General features: G+C 43.2%; 1 protein-coding gene, 1 long non-coding RNA gene and 7 other non-coding genes across 9 annotated transcripts; 8 read left to right on the top strand and 1 right to left on the bottom strand.

The window, feature by feature from the left end:
- Positions 1 to 15: 15 nt before the first annotated feature.
- On the top strand, positions 16 to 6,087 carry LOC139594219 (uncharacterized). Its single transcript, XR_011680537.1, has 12 exons — positions 16 to 168; positions 1,261 to 1,307; positions 1,820 to 1,862; positions 2,124 to 2,172; positions 2,550 to 2,582; positions 2,970 to 3,055; positions 3,648 to 3,672; positions 4,110 to 4,157; positions 4,857 to 4,902; positions 5,534 to 5,566; positions 5,760 to 5,802; positions 5,966 to 6,087. It is a non-coding gene; the product is annotated as an uncharacterized lncRNA (long non-coding RNA).
- Positions 846 to 924, top strand: LOC139594640 (small nucleolar RNA SNORD74). The gene has a single exon (XR_011680715.1). It is a non-coding gene; the product is annotated as a small nucleolar RNA SNORD74 (small nucleolar RNA).
- Positions 1,682 to 1,748, top strand: LOC139594645 (small nucleolar RNA SNORD75). The gene has a single exon (XR_011680720.1). It is a non-coding gene; the product is annotated as a small nucleolar RNA SNORD75 (small nucleolar RNA).
- Positions 1,974 to 2,055, top strand: LOC139594631 (small nucleolar RNA SNORD24). The gene has a single exon (XR_011680706.1). It is a non-coding gene; the product is annotated as a small nucleolar RNA SNORD24 (small nucleolar RNA).
- On the top strand, positions 2,394 to 2,469 carry LOC139594644 (small nucleolar RNA SNORD77). Its single transcript, XR_011680719.1, has one exon. It is a non-coding gene; the product is annotated as a small nucleolar RNA SNORD77 (small nucleolar RNA).
- Positions 2,637 to 2,720, top strand: LOC139594641 (small nucleolar RNA snR60/Z15/Z230/Z193/J17). The gene has a single exon (XR_011680716.1). It is a non-coding gene; the product is annotated as a small nucleolar RNA snR60/Z15/Z230/Z193/J17 (small nucleolar RNA).
- Positions 4,717 to 4,792, top strand: LOC139594632 (small nucleolar RNA SNORD79). Its single transcript, XR_011680707.1, has one exon. It is a non-coding gene; the product is annotated as a small nucleolar RNA SNORD79 (small nucleolar RNA).
- Positions 5,209 to 10,474, bottom strand: HEBP2 (heme binding protein 2). The gene is made up of 5 exons (XM_071435999.1): positions 10,284 to 10,474; positions 8,288 to 8,372; positions 8,056 to 8,191; positions 7,772 to 7,937; positions 5,209 to 7,208 (listed from the first exon to the last, which is right to left on the bottom strand). The coding sequence occupies exons 2-5, from the start codon at positions 8,360 to 8,362 to the stop codon at positions 7,034 to 7,036; spliced, it is 552 nt and encodes a 183-aa protein (XP_071292100.1). The 5' UTR covers positions 8,363 to 8,372; positions 10,284 to 10,474; the 3' UTR covers positions 5,209 to 7,033.
- On the top strand, positions 5,618 to 5,692 carry LOC139594638 (small nucleolar RNA SNORD47). Its single transcript, XR_011680713.1, has one exon. It is a non-coding gene; the product is annotated as a small nucleolar RNA SNORD47 (small nucleolar RNA).
- Positions 10,475 to 14,584: the final 4,110 nt, after the last annotated feature.

The raw sequence follows: 14,584 nt of genomic DNA, 5'->3' as shown, positions 1-14,584 counted from the left end.
GCGCGGACCGTACGCCCCCGGCCCGCCCCTGCCCGTGGGCCGCGCCCCGGTGGGTGTGGCCGCGGCCGCACCACGTGACCTACGCTATATAAAGTATGGGTTGGGGCCATTCCGCCTTTTCCTTTCCCGCCGCCATGAGGGTGCGGTGTCCCTCAGGCGGTCCCACTGGTGAGTGGGGGGCGATTCCGCACTCGGGGTGCGCCGGTACCGCTCCGGGGGGCGCTCTAGGAGTCCCGCGGGTGCGGCTCGGGCGCCGATGGGAGGTGGCGAGGGCGGATTGAGGTGGATTGCGCGGCCGGGCCTGGTCCGCGGCCTAGACCGCTGGGGGCTCCGCCTCATGGCGGCCCTGGGGATGCACAAGGGAGGCCCTGTGGAGCCCACACGGGTTTGGCGGAGTACCGGGTCACTGTAATGTCTCATGGACTGAGTTACGGGCTTTGGCCTACCAGGCTGCTGTGCATCACTTGGGGCCGTGCACTATTGCGGGATCACGTGCCCGTTATAAATACAAGCGATAGGTCTCTGCTCTTTGTGGGTTTGGATTTTTTTAGCTGAGCTGGGGCTTCAGGTGCTTGTTTTTGCAGATAAATGGGAAGCGTTGCGCAAAGAGCAGCGGTAGCGTTATGGAAGGATTAAGGGTGCCCGCACAGCTGGGATGTGTTTGCGTGTAGGAGGGTTGAGGGCTGGCTTCACAGCCCCGGCCCTGCTGGGCTTTGGGAAACATTTGCACAGTGCTCAGGCACATCGGTGACTCTTGGCCTGTGCGGGTCTGAGAGTTAGACTCCGTGGTCCTTGTGAGTCCTGACTCAGCACATTTAAAGAGAAGTGGCTCACTTCGTTTCTATATGCTCAGCACGTGATGAGAACTATGTTGGTAGGGACATCTGAGAGGGTGATGAATGCCAACATATCTGAGCTGGGCATGGAATACTTCTGATGGCCTTATCTAGGAAGGCTGAGACACCACTGGGCCTTTGAAGTAGTTAGAGTTCATGCCTGCCTGACTGCCCCAGTGATAATACACCAGAATTGATTTTTTTAGGAAACAAAGTAGCTTAGTGATCCTATCCTGCTTAAAAATACAAAATAGCAATTATTTTTTGTGGCCGCAGTCCTTTAAAGAGCCAAAATTTAGATTGCATCAGGGGAACTCATAAGACTCAAAGTATTTCGGGTGTTGCTTGGGTTTTTTAAAGTAATATTCGTGAATATTGCATCATTTTTGGATGAAGAACAACTAATATGCTTTCTTGTTTTCAGTTCAACATGTATCAGCTACACTCTTCTTTCCTGTGGCTGCAGTGCAGGTAAATATTGCTTTTGAAATTCAGAGTTGCAATTAACAGATGTTTGGTTTGTGTACACCGACCAGCCTGGGGTACTACTGTACCAGGAGTTACAGTATCAGAATTGTAATTTAGGCATTGCCTGCAGTGTTTCAGGCAGGCCTCCCTTTTCTGCGGGGAAAAGTCACCTGTTTATTTCTCCTGGGGAGACTTGATGAGGCTCTTGTTGTGAACTGCTGCTCACACTGTAACCAGACTGCAAGAGTACCCCCAGGGCCCCTTTTTCCTTCCTTACTGCTATTTCTTCACAACAGTAAATAATATTTTGGGGAAACTGTTTGGAGTATGTTGTAGAAAATTGGTAACTATGGGGATTGATACTGAGTAAATCTCAAAGCCTATGATGGTTTCAGTATAAGAGTAGTGGACAGAAGTGATTTCTGAAAACTCCATGCTGAGGCTTTCTAATGTGATTGCCAGAGAAGCTCCCTAGTTCTGCAAACATCTCCATCTAAATCTTCTATCTCTTTCAGATCTGCCCCCAAATGTGGAGACCTAATGCTACTTCTTTCCAAGGTAAAATTATTCTTAAAAAATTAACATAAAATTGTGCCTAGTGTTTGTCTAGACAGCATCTTCTGCTCTGATGCTGTCAGCTGAATTCCTTGAGTAAAGCTATCCCTCTGGTGCCACAGTGATGACACTTATTTGCTACTCTTGACCAAGAGAATGATGAACACTTTTACCACCATAACAGTTTTCTGAGGCACAGCCACTTCACATTCCCCTCGGTGCTTTGACTGCTGAATAGACTGTTGACAAGTTTTTTACTTCCAGGATTTGAACCCTGCACTTCAGAGGGATGCACAAGGAACATCATCACCTGGTAAGAAAATGTGTACTTCATGTAGAGGTTTCTTCCACAGAGCTGTTAAAACACTGCAATAAAAATGATGGCATGTGTTTTATGGTTCTTTTCCACTAAGACCAGGAACAATTTATACTAGCTAGTATTCAAACTTCTACATATTTCTTTTTTAATTGGGGAAATGTCCTTGTCAAGGCAGACCCAAGAGGCCATTGCTGGGTCCTGTGATTGCAGAGCAGATACAGTGATGACTGCATAGTTCAGCAGAATATCCTGTGATGAACACTCAGTGCTTCGCCCCTATCTGATGTATCTGGCTCTTGTGATCTCCCAGGAGGGGCTGTGGGCTTGGCCACAAAGGCTGAAGGGATCTGACTTTGGTTTTGTTTTTGCAGGCACTGGGAGATGAAACTAAAAGCTGTTACAAGGTAAGTAGTGCACTGCTGACATCTGAAAACTCATTTAATCCCTGCTATCTGCAAAGGCTGCTGTGTGATGAGTGCATAGTTCAGCAGATGACCTGTGATGATCACAGTTAAATCTTTCGCCAATTCCTGATGCAGCCTCCTGTAGCTTAGGCTAGTTCAAACAAATCATGTGGGAAGATGAAGGGAATAAATTTTTTTTTTGCTCCCTGAATGTGTTTTAAAAATTTATCTCAGAAGACCAGTAAGTGGGTTAAACAATAAAAGCAGTAAGATGAATAGAAAGATACAGAGTAGGATGTGGTTGTGAAGTCAAGCACAGAATATAGCAGAATAAGGTTAATCAGGTGTTAGTGCTCCAGGTTCTAAAAGTTTCTTGTTGTTTTGCAGGCTGCCCTTGACATGAGCCTCATGCCTCTGGTGTGAGAAACCATTTCACCTGTTACTAATGTTGGTGAAGGCCCTCCTAATTAAAGGTAATTACTGAACACTCATTTTTTTAGATGGATGCTACTTTTGTCTGTGCTGCATTTGAGAGTCTGCTTTTAGAGATGCTTATAAATTCATTTTGTTCTTAAAAGGTGTAAGACAAAGATTAGTATTGTTAAGTATGCCTTTATATTCCTGTATTCCTGAATTTCTGTAAGAGCATCAAATAATTGGGGTGTTAATGATCTCTAGAATTTTCCTGTTGAAACTAAATGGTGAATGCTATGTTACTGTGACTTTAGTGTCCAGAATAGTTACCCTTCATAAGCCCAACTTGGTTACACAATCCTCACATCACTGAACTCTGCAGTTGCAAGGTTTGCTCCTTCCTGCAATTTCAGTATTGGTGAGGTGAGGAATGAATATCTCAGTGTTGAAGAGTGCTGGGAAATGGCTTTATTACAGCCTGCCTTCAGAAGGGGATAGGAGTGTTGCAGCCTACTGTAAATGATGTTGAATCAGGTCTCTGATCCCCATGAGGAGGAATCAACCAAACCCTGATACAGTAGTTCACTCAAGCTGTTCTTAATACTGTAACTTCCTGATGGACCTTGCCTAATGGCAAATTTTTCTTTGCAGGTTTCCAAATGTTTCTCATTGTGAGGTAAGTACTTTTTTTTACTTCCTAAGTATTGGGATTTCAACATAGGCCCATAAGTAAAGTTTTTAACTGCTTGTCAGCTAGGGGGCATGGGGCCCATTGGCTGTGGCATGCATCTAGCCAAAACAGGAGGATGTTTTAAAAGGGAGATGCTGGCTGGAGCCCAGTCTTGACAGGCTGGTGTGCACTAAACTCTGTCACAGTGAGCTCCTCTTGAATTGGCTCTGATGGCACTATTTAAGTATTTGCCCTCTTGCCCATAGCAGCCTAGCAGGGCTGCACAGGGCTGACAGTGTGAGCTGCCTGTGTGATGAGATGTGACTGCCTTGACTTCAATCATGGAGGTCTGTAATTAGCTCTATCTGACTGCAGGCACCTGACTTGGGTTTTCTCCTTCTGTGCTTGTTTCTGTACTGTGCTAATGGTTTGCTTTGATCCAGGTGTGATGGAGCTGGGAAGTGATGGACCTGGTAGTGCTGCCAGCAAAAGTAAGTTGCAAACACATGAGTGTGACTGTCAGAACTGTGTGATACAGGGAATGAGGAATTTACTAGATCCCTGGGTGTTACAGGGCTGGCTGCAGCATTCAGCAGAGTTCTTGATTTTATTACTTTTTCCAGGTAGAAAGCCTGGATTTGCCAGCAGCCTGCAGGATTCACTCCCCAAGGTGCTGCATACCTCAAAATTAACTGCTTTCCGTGACTAAAGAAATAGTGGTGACCATTTTAAATGTGTAACTGCTATGGACTATTTGAATTCCTACTTGATGAGAAAAGCTCTGTGCTTCCAGGTTGCCACACATTCTGGGCTAAATAAATGCAGTACAGTAGCAGTACCTGCTATTAAACTTCTTGCTGTTCAAATTTAGTGGGCTCTTTTAGGGAGTGGCACTGATCTTGAATCACAGCTTATGTGTTAAATTGTTCATCTCAGTGGCTAGATCAGAGTTCTCATGGTGATGTGAATGAAGATGTGGTTGGGGCTAAGGTCAGATCCCCCTTTAAAGGGTTTGTCACAAAGATACACCATTAAGCTACTCTTGGCATGTACTGTTTGTGATGAATTCTAAACAATGGGAATCTCTCTGAAAGAGGCTGAGGAGAACTCTTGTGCTGAAACAGTACCCACATTCACACTTGTTCAAACAACTGCCAAAGGTGTGTTAGTACAATTTCCCTTCTTTACAGGGTGATGCTTGCATGGAGTTTGAGAAACAAGATAAATGTGCCTGAGGTAAGTGTAGAATACATGGGGTTTAATAATTCCTGCAGTATTGTCTTTGTGCTGAATGCCTAAATAGTGGTGCCTAAAATTAGTCCTATGAGATACCTGATTTGTCTTCCCTTTATTTTATCTGGCTGTTCTGTGGGCACTACTGTAACACTGCACTCTGGAATTAAAATAAAAACATTGTCTGTGGCTGTCACTTCTCAGAGTTGTTACTACTGATCTTTATATTGTCTCCACACAAATGTAGCACAAATTCTAGATTATTGCTGTACAAACTTGTTTTCAAACAAACTGGAACACTCCAAACACTTTAAAAATTAAAGCCATGGGACTTGTATTTTAGGTATTTAAAATAATGAAATACAGCATTTTTGGAGAGGCAGTATCACAAATCAAATTAGTAGCTTTTTACTTTCCCTGATTGTTCCAATGTTAGGAATTCTGTATTTCCAGTTAAGTTGGGATTTGTAAGCTATGTGTATCCTCTTTGGGTGTTGTAAGTTGAACTTGTAAGATGCCAACTAAAAGTCAGTTTCCTTTGAGTAAAAGTTTAGTGAATAGAAATGAATAGATAAATAAACTTTGCATTTAGTGCTGCTGTCTGTTATTCTGAAAGTACTTCTTTCTTCCTCAGGAAGGGACCGTGCTGTTTCTGCAGCCTCACTAGGTAAGTCCACAGAACAGATGAATTGTACTAAAAACTTCTGGAAATATTTGTAGCCACTGATGAAATTGATTCTGCCAAATGAGTTACTGTGATATCACCCTTTCCGTTCCATTTCTATCTGAGGTTACAAAGCTGTTGTGGAGCTTTTAACGGTTGTGCTGCTGCATATGCTAATTGTGTTTTCTTGATTTAGGTCAAGAGGCAACTCTGAAACTAGCATATGAAGAATTGAGAAGGTGAGTGTAACAGCAGTAATGTATTTGTTGGAACAAATGATGATAAACCTTAGCTTGAACTCTCTCACTGAACAGAGATGAAATCCTAAGGTCTGAGATGTTCCCATCAAGTGTGTTGTGCTGGTTTGGTACCTTATAATGGTTCTTCTGTCTGTCTTAATAGGTGGAAGATTGGATGAATGGGTTACACTTGCATGAACAGCATTAAAAAAGCCAATGTGTTTTTACCTCACTGGTAATGTTTGCCTGATGTTGATTAGAGCGAATAAAAATCTGTAAACTCTACCTGGTGTTGTGACCTCCTTTCTGGCTGGAACAGCTTGATGCAAAGTACCTCAGGCTGCTATATTTACATTTAGCATGCTTGATTTAGAGCAGGGACTAAAATAGGCTAGATGCTAGTCCTGCAAGTGTCTTAACTGAGGTGTCAAATACTGCTGGTGTGCAGGCTGCAAGTCACCATATTTTAGAGAAAGCTAAAGTTCAGTATTTGTTTCAAGTGTTTTAAGGAGAGAGCTAAACTTGTATATTTGCTACTAAAGTAATAGTCTACCAGTAATCCTGGTATTACGTGTTCAGGTGCAGATCTTCTCAGAACAAGTGTACAGCTTGGCCTGGGTAACCCTTTCCCAAGGGTTCTGGATTTTAACAACACAACACTTGGTCTTCAGGAGGGGAAAAGTTGGAGAGGTGGGAGATTTTGATAATACTAAATAACAAGAGTTACTGTTTATAAGTCATTAAGGCCTAAGATGTTTCTGCTTTCTAATGCTCCTTAATGGAAGCTTGCTTCTCTGAAAAATCCATTTAAATTCCTCCCTGGTCTCAGGGGTGAGGTCAATATGGGAAAGTCAGCTTTTGAAAGTCAGTTATGAAGAACTCCCTTTCCATAACACTTCAACTACTGCTGTAGCACTTGTAATAAGGAATAAAGCTACAGACCTAAACTTCAGCAGGATTATTTTCACATTATTAGTGTTGCTTAGAACCTTTCAATAAGAGGAGTAAGTTTGTTACATTTTCCACCCACTCCACCTGGTATGATCTTGAATTACATTGTGAAATGTTTTCATCCAGAAAACATTTTATCCAGAAAAACTTGATCCTAGAGAAAATAAATTTGGACGTTGTGTCCACATGTGAATTAAATCTTTTCTGCACTAAAAAGCCAGTAATAAGGTCTGTTTTCATCCAGAGCTGATTAGTAGCCTCTTAATGTTCCCCCATTGTGTTACTTTTTAAAATACCACACTTCATTATGCCTGTTAAAGAGCTTGAAGGGACTGTCATAGCCTGCAGTATAAAAGAAATCTTCATGGAATGGTTGGCCTCTGTTTCTTAAGGTTCTGGCCAAGGCATCAGCTTCCTCAGCATACTTCTCTGGGGAGGCAAATCCACCGAAGGACCTGGTAAAAGTGAGAAAAGGAAAAGTTTTGGCTCAAGCCCCTTGCTTTATTTTCACAGACAGAATGCTCAGACTTAAAAAGCATGTTTGTGCACTTGTGCTGCAGTTTGTAGTTAGTGATTACCCATGCAGAACTAGCAGGCAAGCAGCATGGGTACTTGTTTTTGAAGATAAGATTTAAAACAAGTAAGCACCCAAGTACCAACTGCCCTGCCTGTCTTGTGGCAGTTAAGGACTAAAATTAAAGTGCTGGGAGAACAGTTTAGATGTTCTGTAAAACATCCTGTCTTCAGAAGATGATTCTGGAGGTTGCATCTCTATGAAACTCAAAGCAGTTTTCAAATGTCTTCTAAAAGAAATCTGTGTTTCACAACTTGGTCACTTGTCTTTGTGGTAAGACACCCAAACATAAGATTGCCTGAGGGCTGGGTTTTAGCAGTTCAAGCTCTGAACAGCAGGGTCTATCCATATTTAATCATCTCTTAAGAAAGTGTAGCCTACACTTAAACGAGGGCAGGTACTGCCCTGGATTCACGTGGTGTCAGCTGTGCTGCTCTTGCTTACCGGACAAAGAGAGCTGCTGCCTTCCGTTCCTCAATGAACACATCAGAGTCAGTGGGCTGGGGGGGACAGTCCTGGTGTTCAAATGGCACAAAGAAAGAGATCTTGAAGTCTGTGCAGCCTGATTTTACCAGGCAGGTCACTGGCACAGTCATATCAATCTTCATTTCTAGAGGAAAGGAGAACCAGGTGTCTTAAACTGCATCTCCCAGCTCCTCTGTTGTTCATTATTATTTGTGTTCATTAGCTACTTGTAATTATTTCCATTTAAAACTAGCTGTTCCTACCTTTTTCATTCTTTCCCTGGATGTAGTGGAAGAGTTTCCAGAAGCCCTGGCGCATTGCTTCCTTCTGGCTTTCCCCCCTGATGACCGTGCTGACCCACTTTGCTGTCTCATACTGACGCAGTTCATAGTCCTTTGCCTGAAAGGTAGCAAAAGTCACAGTAACCATGAGCTGGGTGTTGACAGACATTAGCAGCTGCTTTTTCCAGATCAGCATGAGTATTGCTGCAGTTACCATTGCCTCTGCTGAGCTCCAGCGAGGGGACTGCAGGTCCAGGGACAGAAATGTTTGCTTGAAGGACTTGATCATCTTGCCAGAGCTGGAAGGTAGACACAGTTTATTGGTATCTCTTAAATTAATATGGCACTAGGGCTTTTCAGTTGTTGCTGAACTGGTGGAAGGCCTGAAAAAAGGCTGAAAGCCATTGAGCTCTGCAGGAACAGAGCACCAGGACCAAGAAACTACCTCTGCTGGACGAAGTGTTCTTTCAGAATACACTGCCCTTGCCTCTCTATGATAGAAAAGTATTTCCTGACAGCAAAATGAGATTCTGCAAGTAGGAGTTTTGTGGGAATCTGTAAGTCAAAAGGCCTTCATCAGTCTGCTTGCTCCTGGATGAAAAAGCAGTAGTGGTGTGGTGGGTCATCTGGTGTTTACTCTGCTCTTAACTTTAGTTAGCCTCTCATGATAGCCTATGGCTTTCTTAAAGGCTTTTAGCCTCAGAGTCCTGTGGGTAAATGAGATTTTCTGCATTACTCAATGAATAACTATTTCCTTTAGAGCCTTCACATGGGAGGAAAAAAGGTGAAAACAAAAACACTGTTCCAAACAAAGCCAGTGAAAATATTCAAAACCAGTATTGAAATGATCAGATCTGGTTAAATACTGAGATTTTAGTGGCCCCCATAAATGACTTCTGTTGTTAACCAGGCAGACTGTAATATATGATGTACATTCTGACAGTCTCTGCCTTGTGTTACATTACAGTGTCCTTCACCCATCATGTTGCAAAGAGCACATAATTCAGTCATTATCTGGATTCTTAGGTCATAGAATGTTGTCTTCTCAGACTAAACTTAATTACCTGCTTCATAGGTAACAATGTGAATTTTGTAAAATCAACTGTCTTGTGCTATTTAACTAGTTCCTTGGCTGTTACATCTTCTTGCCATACTTGGACTACTGTTGAATTCTATGAATCCCCTTCTGTACTCTGCCTAGAGGTGGCTACAAAGAGTTCTTGGGGTATGAGGTTGAAAAGTTGTTGTTAAACCACACCATAAAAAAAAATGCCACAAACCCTGGTGGTACTGGGGTCCTTTAGAGTCTGTAAAATAAGTAATACGTAGAGCCACTTCATTGTTGAGCTTTTTCCAGCAGCTCCTTCACTTGTCACCACAGATGAAGGGAAGATCAGAATCAAACAGCTGGATACAGCTGCTGCTGGTAAAGGCAGGTGCAGTTCCCTTCCCTGTCCCAGCCTGAAGGTGCATCATCTCCAGCAGACCTGACCAGAATGATGGTCACCAGGGCCTGCTGCACACTTGTGGATACAGCTGCTGCTGGTAAAGGCAGGTGCTGTTCCCTTCCCTGTCCCAGCCTGAAGGTGCATCATCTCCAGCAGACCTGACCAGAATGATGGTCACCAGGGCCTGCTGCACACTTGTACTCTAGTAATACACTTCATCCATGGTGTTTACAAATCAACAAAGCATCATAAAGCAGGAATCCATATAATTAGAAGCAAATATGAGGAATTACACTGAAACTTCCTCCAACAATTTATTGCTGCTTGAAAGACGGTGCTGCTGCTTCACTCTTGTATTAGCTAATTCCAGCTGCTTCCCAACATACCTTTCTGTAGCTACTGGGTAGACCTGACAGCTCTGGATTTTGTGACTTTATGGCCAGTACTGTCACTGACTGCATGTTAGAAATTTTTTTTTTTAATTACATAAAACAATGCTTTAGGATGGGAGAGACAAGCAGAAGAATCCTCCAGATACAGTTGAATTTTTTTAGATGTACAGGAAAGCTGAACTTTGAAATGTCCATTTCTTCATATAAATATGTCTATAAGGGTGTTCAGTTTATTTTCTGCAGCTGTTAATGCATGGGCAAAAGGGACAGACAGCAGGTTACACTGCTAGCACAAGTAAGTGCAGGCAGAACATGCCACTCCACAAACTACTAGTGCTATTAAGGAAGTGGAGAAGGTAGACATACTTACAGTTTCAGTCCTTGTCCTTCCAGCTGTTGCAGTGTGTCCTGTGCAGGCTGCACATCCTCATAAGATGCTGCATGTCAGTGTTTATTTGAGTTTGGGCAAGCTCCTCCCATGCCTCAACCCTACTGGAGGGGGCTACTGTTATGAAAACCAGAAGGCTGGAGCCTTGTCCTGCTCTGGGTCTCATTGGAGAGCCCCCACGCAAATGCCAAAGGCCCCACCTACTATCCACAAGGCAACACTGGGACCAGTGTGTGATGTGGCTCCATAAACAGTTTTGCACCCTTGTGTAACTTCCCCTGTTTGCCGTGGCTGTGTGCCCACTTATGACAGGGTCAGTGGCAGGTTTTGTGCTTTGGGAGAAAGGATTTCACAGAAATAATGTGTCTCTCCCCCCCCACCTGACTTGGATTATGGGAGAGTGGTGCTATGCAGAATGCCAGCTTTTCCTTTTTACCACAGGGGTGAAGGGTAGGTAGAAATCTGGCTGCACACTCTGCTGAGACCATCCTCACGAGATTTTTGCTGGCATGTTATGAAAGACAGACAGTGTTCTCTGATGGCTGGCTGTTCTGAGCGGCATTTGAGGTTAATCAGCCCTCTTAGCCCTTGGATATCTGCACAAAGGGGTTATACAAAGCTATTGTGAAATCCTGTCCTGATTATAATACACACAGCGAAGCTGGGCTCTTCATTTAGCCAGCTGCAGCTCCAGACAGAGTTTGGTACCAGCACAATAGGGCAGATTAAACTGCACAGTTTGTGTTCTGAGAACACCTCTCAGTTTGTCATGGTTTGTGCAAATTCCTTGCAGCCAAATTCAGCTGAGCTCTCTGGGACGTTTTACATCAATAGCTGGGAATGACTTTTTAACAGGAAACCCACTTTGCTTGCTGAGAACTTCATCAGGATGCTGTGTGATACACTCCTGTTCTGAAAAGGGAAGTAAAACCATGCCAAAAAGCAATTGTGAATTTATCTCTAAAGCCACAAATCTCTGCAGAGCCACAGAAGACAGTGGTGTACAGTTATTTGCTACTGGAGTTTATTCAAACAGGTTGAAATGTGTAACCACTTCTCTGCATGCTTCATGTTTTTTATTTTCCAGAGTAAAATATTTCTCCATTTTACCTGTGCTCTGCCTGGGTCAAACAGGAACAGCAGGAAGGTGATTGGAGGAGCAGAAGCTGTTTGGTCTTTATCAGGAGCCATAGGCATGGAAAGTCATGGGCTGGGGTAAGGTGAGCTGTCACCTTACCCTGTCACCCCAGGGATGGAAGTGTTTTTGAACACCACCAGATATGAAAAACAATACCCAGCAACAATAGTTTGGCAAATCTACACAAATTTACCCCAGTGGTGAGCATTGAGAAGTACTACCTTGGAAAGGGGGCAATAACTCTGTAGATAAAGGCAAGCCCAGAGTGGGTTCTCATTTGGTTTCTGGAGCAGAGAGGCCCAGAACAAACCTCCAGTGAGTTTGTGTGTCCAGCTGATGTCCCTGACAAAGAGTTGACTGTTCCTGGTGGAGCACCCCCAGGCTGGAGAACAATCCCCAGTGTTTTCCCAAGAGGTTGTTTTCCAGCACTTGTTTTTACACATAAACATTGAGAGAACATGTCAACAGCTGCATGAGACAGTAGGGCAGGCATGGGGACATGTATTCTGTTTATATACATTCCAAAACTTAGAGAATGGGGATGGGATTATGGTGCAACCTGACACACATTCTCACTAGTACCTCCAAACAGAGGAAAATCCAAGTACACAGCAGCTGTTAAGTCCCAAAGGCTCTGTGACTTTTGACCTCTGTGTAATGTCATAAGTATGTGTCTGGGACTTGGCTGGCATTTTCTAGAAAGCTAACAAAGCAATGTTTTTCTGTTCCCTTGCCTTAAGGAGCAGAGATGAGGGCACAAGCAGATAAAGGTATGTGGTTTGTACCTTAATTTTACTGTCTTTATCTGGGCAGGAGCACGGTAATGAACTGGTACTTAAGTAACAACATTGATTGGATAAGGAAAAGGACAAACCTGTGATATGATCACTTGTGATTTCCACTTTTCCTCTGTGTAACAAGACCTTGAGCAACATTCTCCAAAACTGCTTCCATCTGCTGTGTGGCAGTACTACAACTGCTGCTGTCACATGGATGCAGTTGTGTTCTAAGTTACCTTTATCCCTAGAGGCAAGCACAGACTGTGTGCACAAGCAGGAATCTTTTCCACTGACCTAATTGTGTCAGGACTGCAGGAACCCAGGAAAAAAGTGTGTTTTTACAGTGGGGTTAATGCTAACTCTGAGTCATATTCTTGTAGCTGACAAATCTGTAGTGTGATATGAAGAATGGGGGTGTGAGGGGCAGACAGGGATGTGAGGCCACTCACATTTTTTATCAAGTGGTCTCAACACAAAACTCCAAGCAGTTTTGCATTGCTGCTTGAGCTTGTCAGAGAATCTTTGACAATTATTTTAATTTAAAAGAACTGAGTCTCTCCACATATAAATGGCCTTTACTTTTGTAAATATATGCTCATATGATGGTGCAGAAACCTCACTTTACAGCAAAGGAGTTGAGCATGTGATATTACTGTAGTTACTGTCCAGGGCAGTAGAAGTGTCCATATATGTTGTTAGATGAACTGTGGTTTACTGCAAATTCAGCTCCTAAAAGAAGCCTCTTACCTCCTTGCTGTAAAGAGAGCCTCCACATATTCTCAGTCCCAGCATGGAAAATGGGGGACTGAGAAAAACACACCATCTTCTAAAGAAGCAGTTGAATGTACTATAGTACTGTTCCAAGGAGGTTCCTTATTATCCTTAGGAATTGTGGAAAGGAAATCTATGCCATAACTGCAGTGAGGTGGTATTTAGACCTTGTGCTCTGACCTACACATTTTATATCAGCAGAGGAGTTTGTTACTATTGGATTCACCTTCAGCCAGAAGTCATCTGCTTTCTGGCAATGTGTGTGGGGATTTTGTCCACATTTCTGCCTGATTCCAGCTAGTTCATTACAAATGATGTGAAACTACCGCATCTCCTGCTTACTCAGTGACAGAGTTACCTAAATCTTGCTGAATGAGTGATTCTGTGCTCACTTCATCAGAGAAAACATGGAACTGGCTGCTCTTGACCAAATAAAAAGCTTCCTACACCAAACACCACTCCAGAGCACTCCTGACTTGGCATTTTCCAAGATTTCCCTGCTGAAGCTCACATTTTGAAACATTCCAGGTTTGGGGAATTAATCTTAAATGAATCCCTGCTTCCAGCAGCCATGAAAAACATTCCTAAACCTTCCTGTCTTCTGAGCATGGGGCCCAGAGAGAAGCTATTTCAGCTTTATATACTGCTTTATTCACTGGATTGTTTCTACAATAAGGCTTATTTTAATACGGATCTGTTCTGGGATCTAGCTAGAAACTGAACTCCACAAGCAATTGTCTCAGCAAACTTTAGCCAGTGAAAGAAGGTTCCTAGATCCACAGAAACTTCCAGTCCTCTCTGATTGCTGAGAGGAAATTAATTCATCTTCCCCTACAAATTCATCCACATTCTGTTATGGAAAGATTCTTCTCAGAAACAAGAACATGAAGAAAGGTAAGTTTTTATCTTCAAGATAGGAATATCTCATAAAGGGAAAGAGGTAACAGTGCTTGCTAGAAAAAAGTCTTGACACAAATTTATTGCATTGCTGGTTTTGCTTTTTTAAATAGTTTAGAAGGGACTTAAGCCTAAACTGTAACAGAATACACCTTATTTGCAAATACAGCTCTGAAGAGGCAACAGCTGCTTGGGCAGAAACACAGTGGGCTCTGCATTTTCTTTGTTTGATCCCCCTTTCGAGAGTTTTAAAGTGATCTTTTCCTTCTCTTTTTCTTTACCTGCTTTGGCCTCCTTCTTCCCTTCCTCTCTCCCTCTCTCTCATTCTCAGCCTACTCCAGTCTGTATGCTGCATGGACTGAGACCACCTGGCAGCTCTTCTGTCAAGGACCTGAGTTAAGCTCCTGACTCTGCTGAGGGGTTCTGAAATTGTGGGAGCAGCCCCACATGTCTGAAAAAGCCCCTGATATGCAGAAATTGCCCTTGAGAGCTCAGGATTTCCCTGTGTAGTCCCAGGAACCTGAGAACATCCAGACATGATGCAAACCAGCCCAGAGAGTAGGCACTAATACGTTAAAGGAAATACTTTCCTTAAAATAATTTCCATTTCCAAAAAGGCATGAAGAGGTAACTGGAACTGAGGGTTTATCTCCTAAGCTTCTTCCTTATCTTACTGGCATGAATGTGGTTCATATCAG

The sequence above is a fragment of the Agelaius tricolor genome, unplaced genomic scaffold (assembly GCF_023055355.1).
Source record: "Agelaius tricolor isolate 1412-34295 unplaced genomic scaffold, bAgeTri1.0.p SCAF_11, whole genome shotgun sequence".
Taxonomy (NCBI): Eukaryota; Metazoa; Chordata; class Aves; order Passeriformes; family Icteridae; genus Agelaius; species Agelaius tricolor.
The sequence above is the reverse complement of the archived record's forward strand: the minus strand, read 5'-3'. Positions and strand labels throughout refer to the sequence as shown.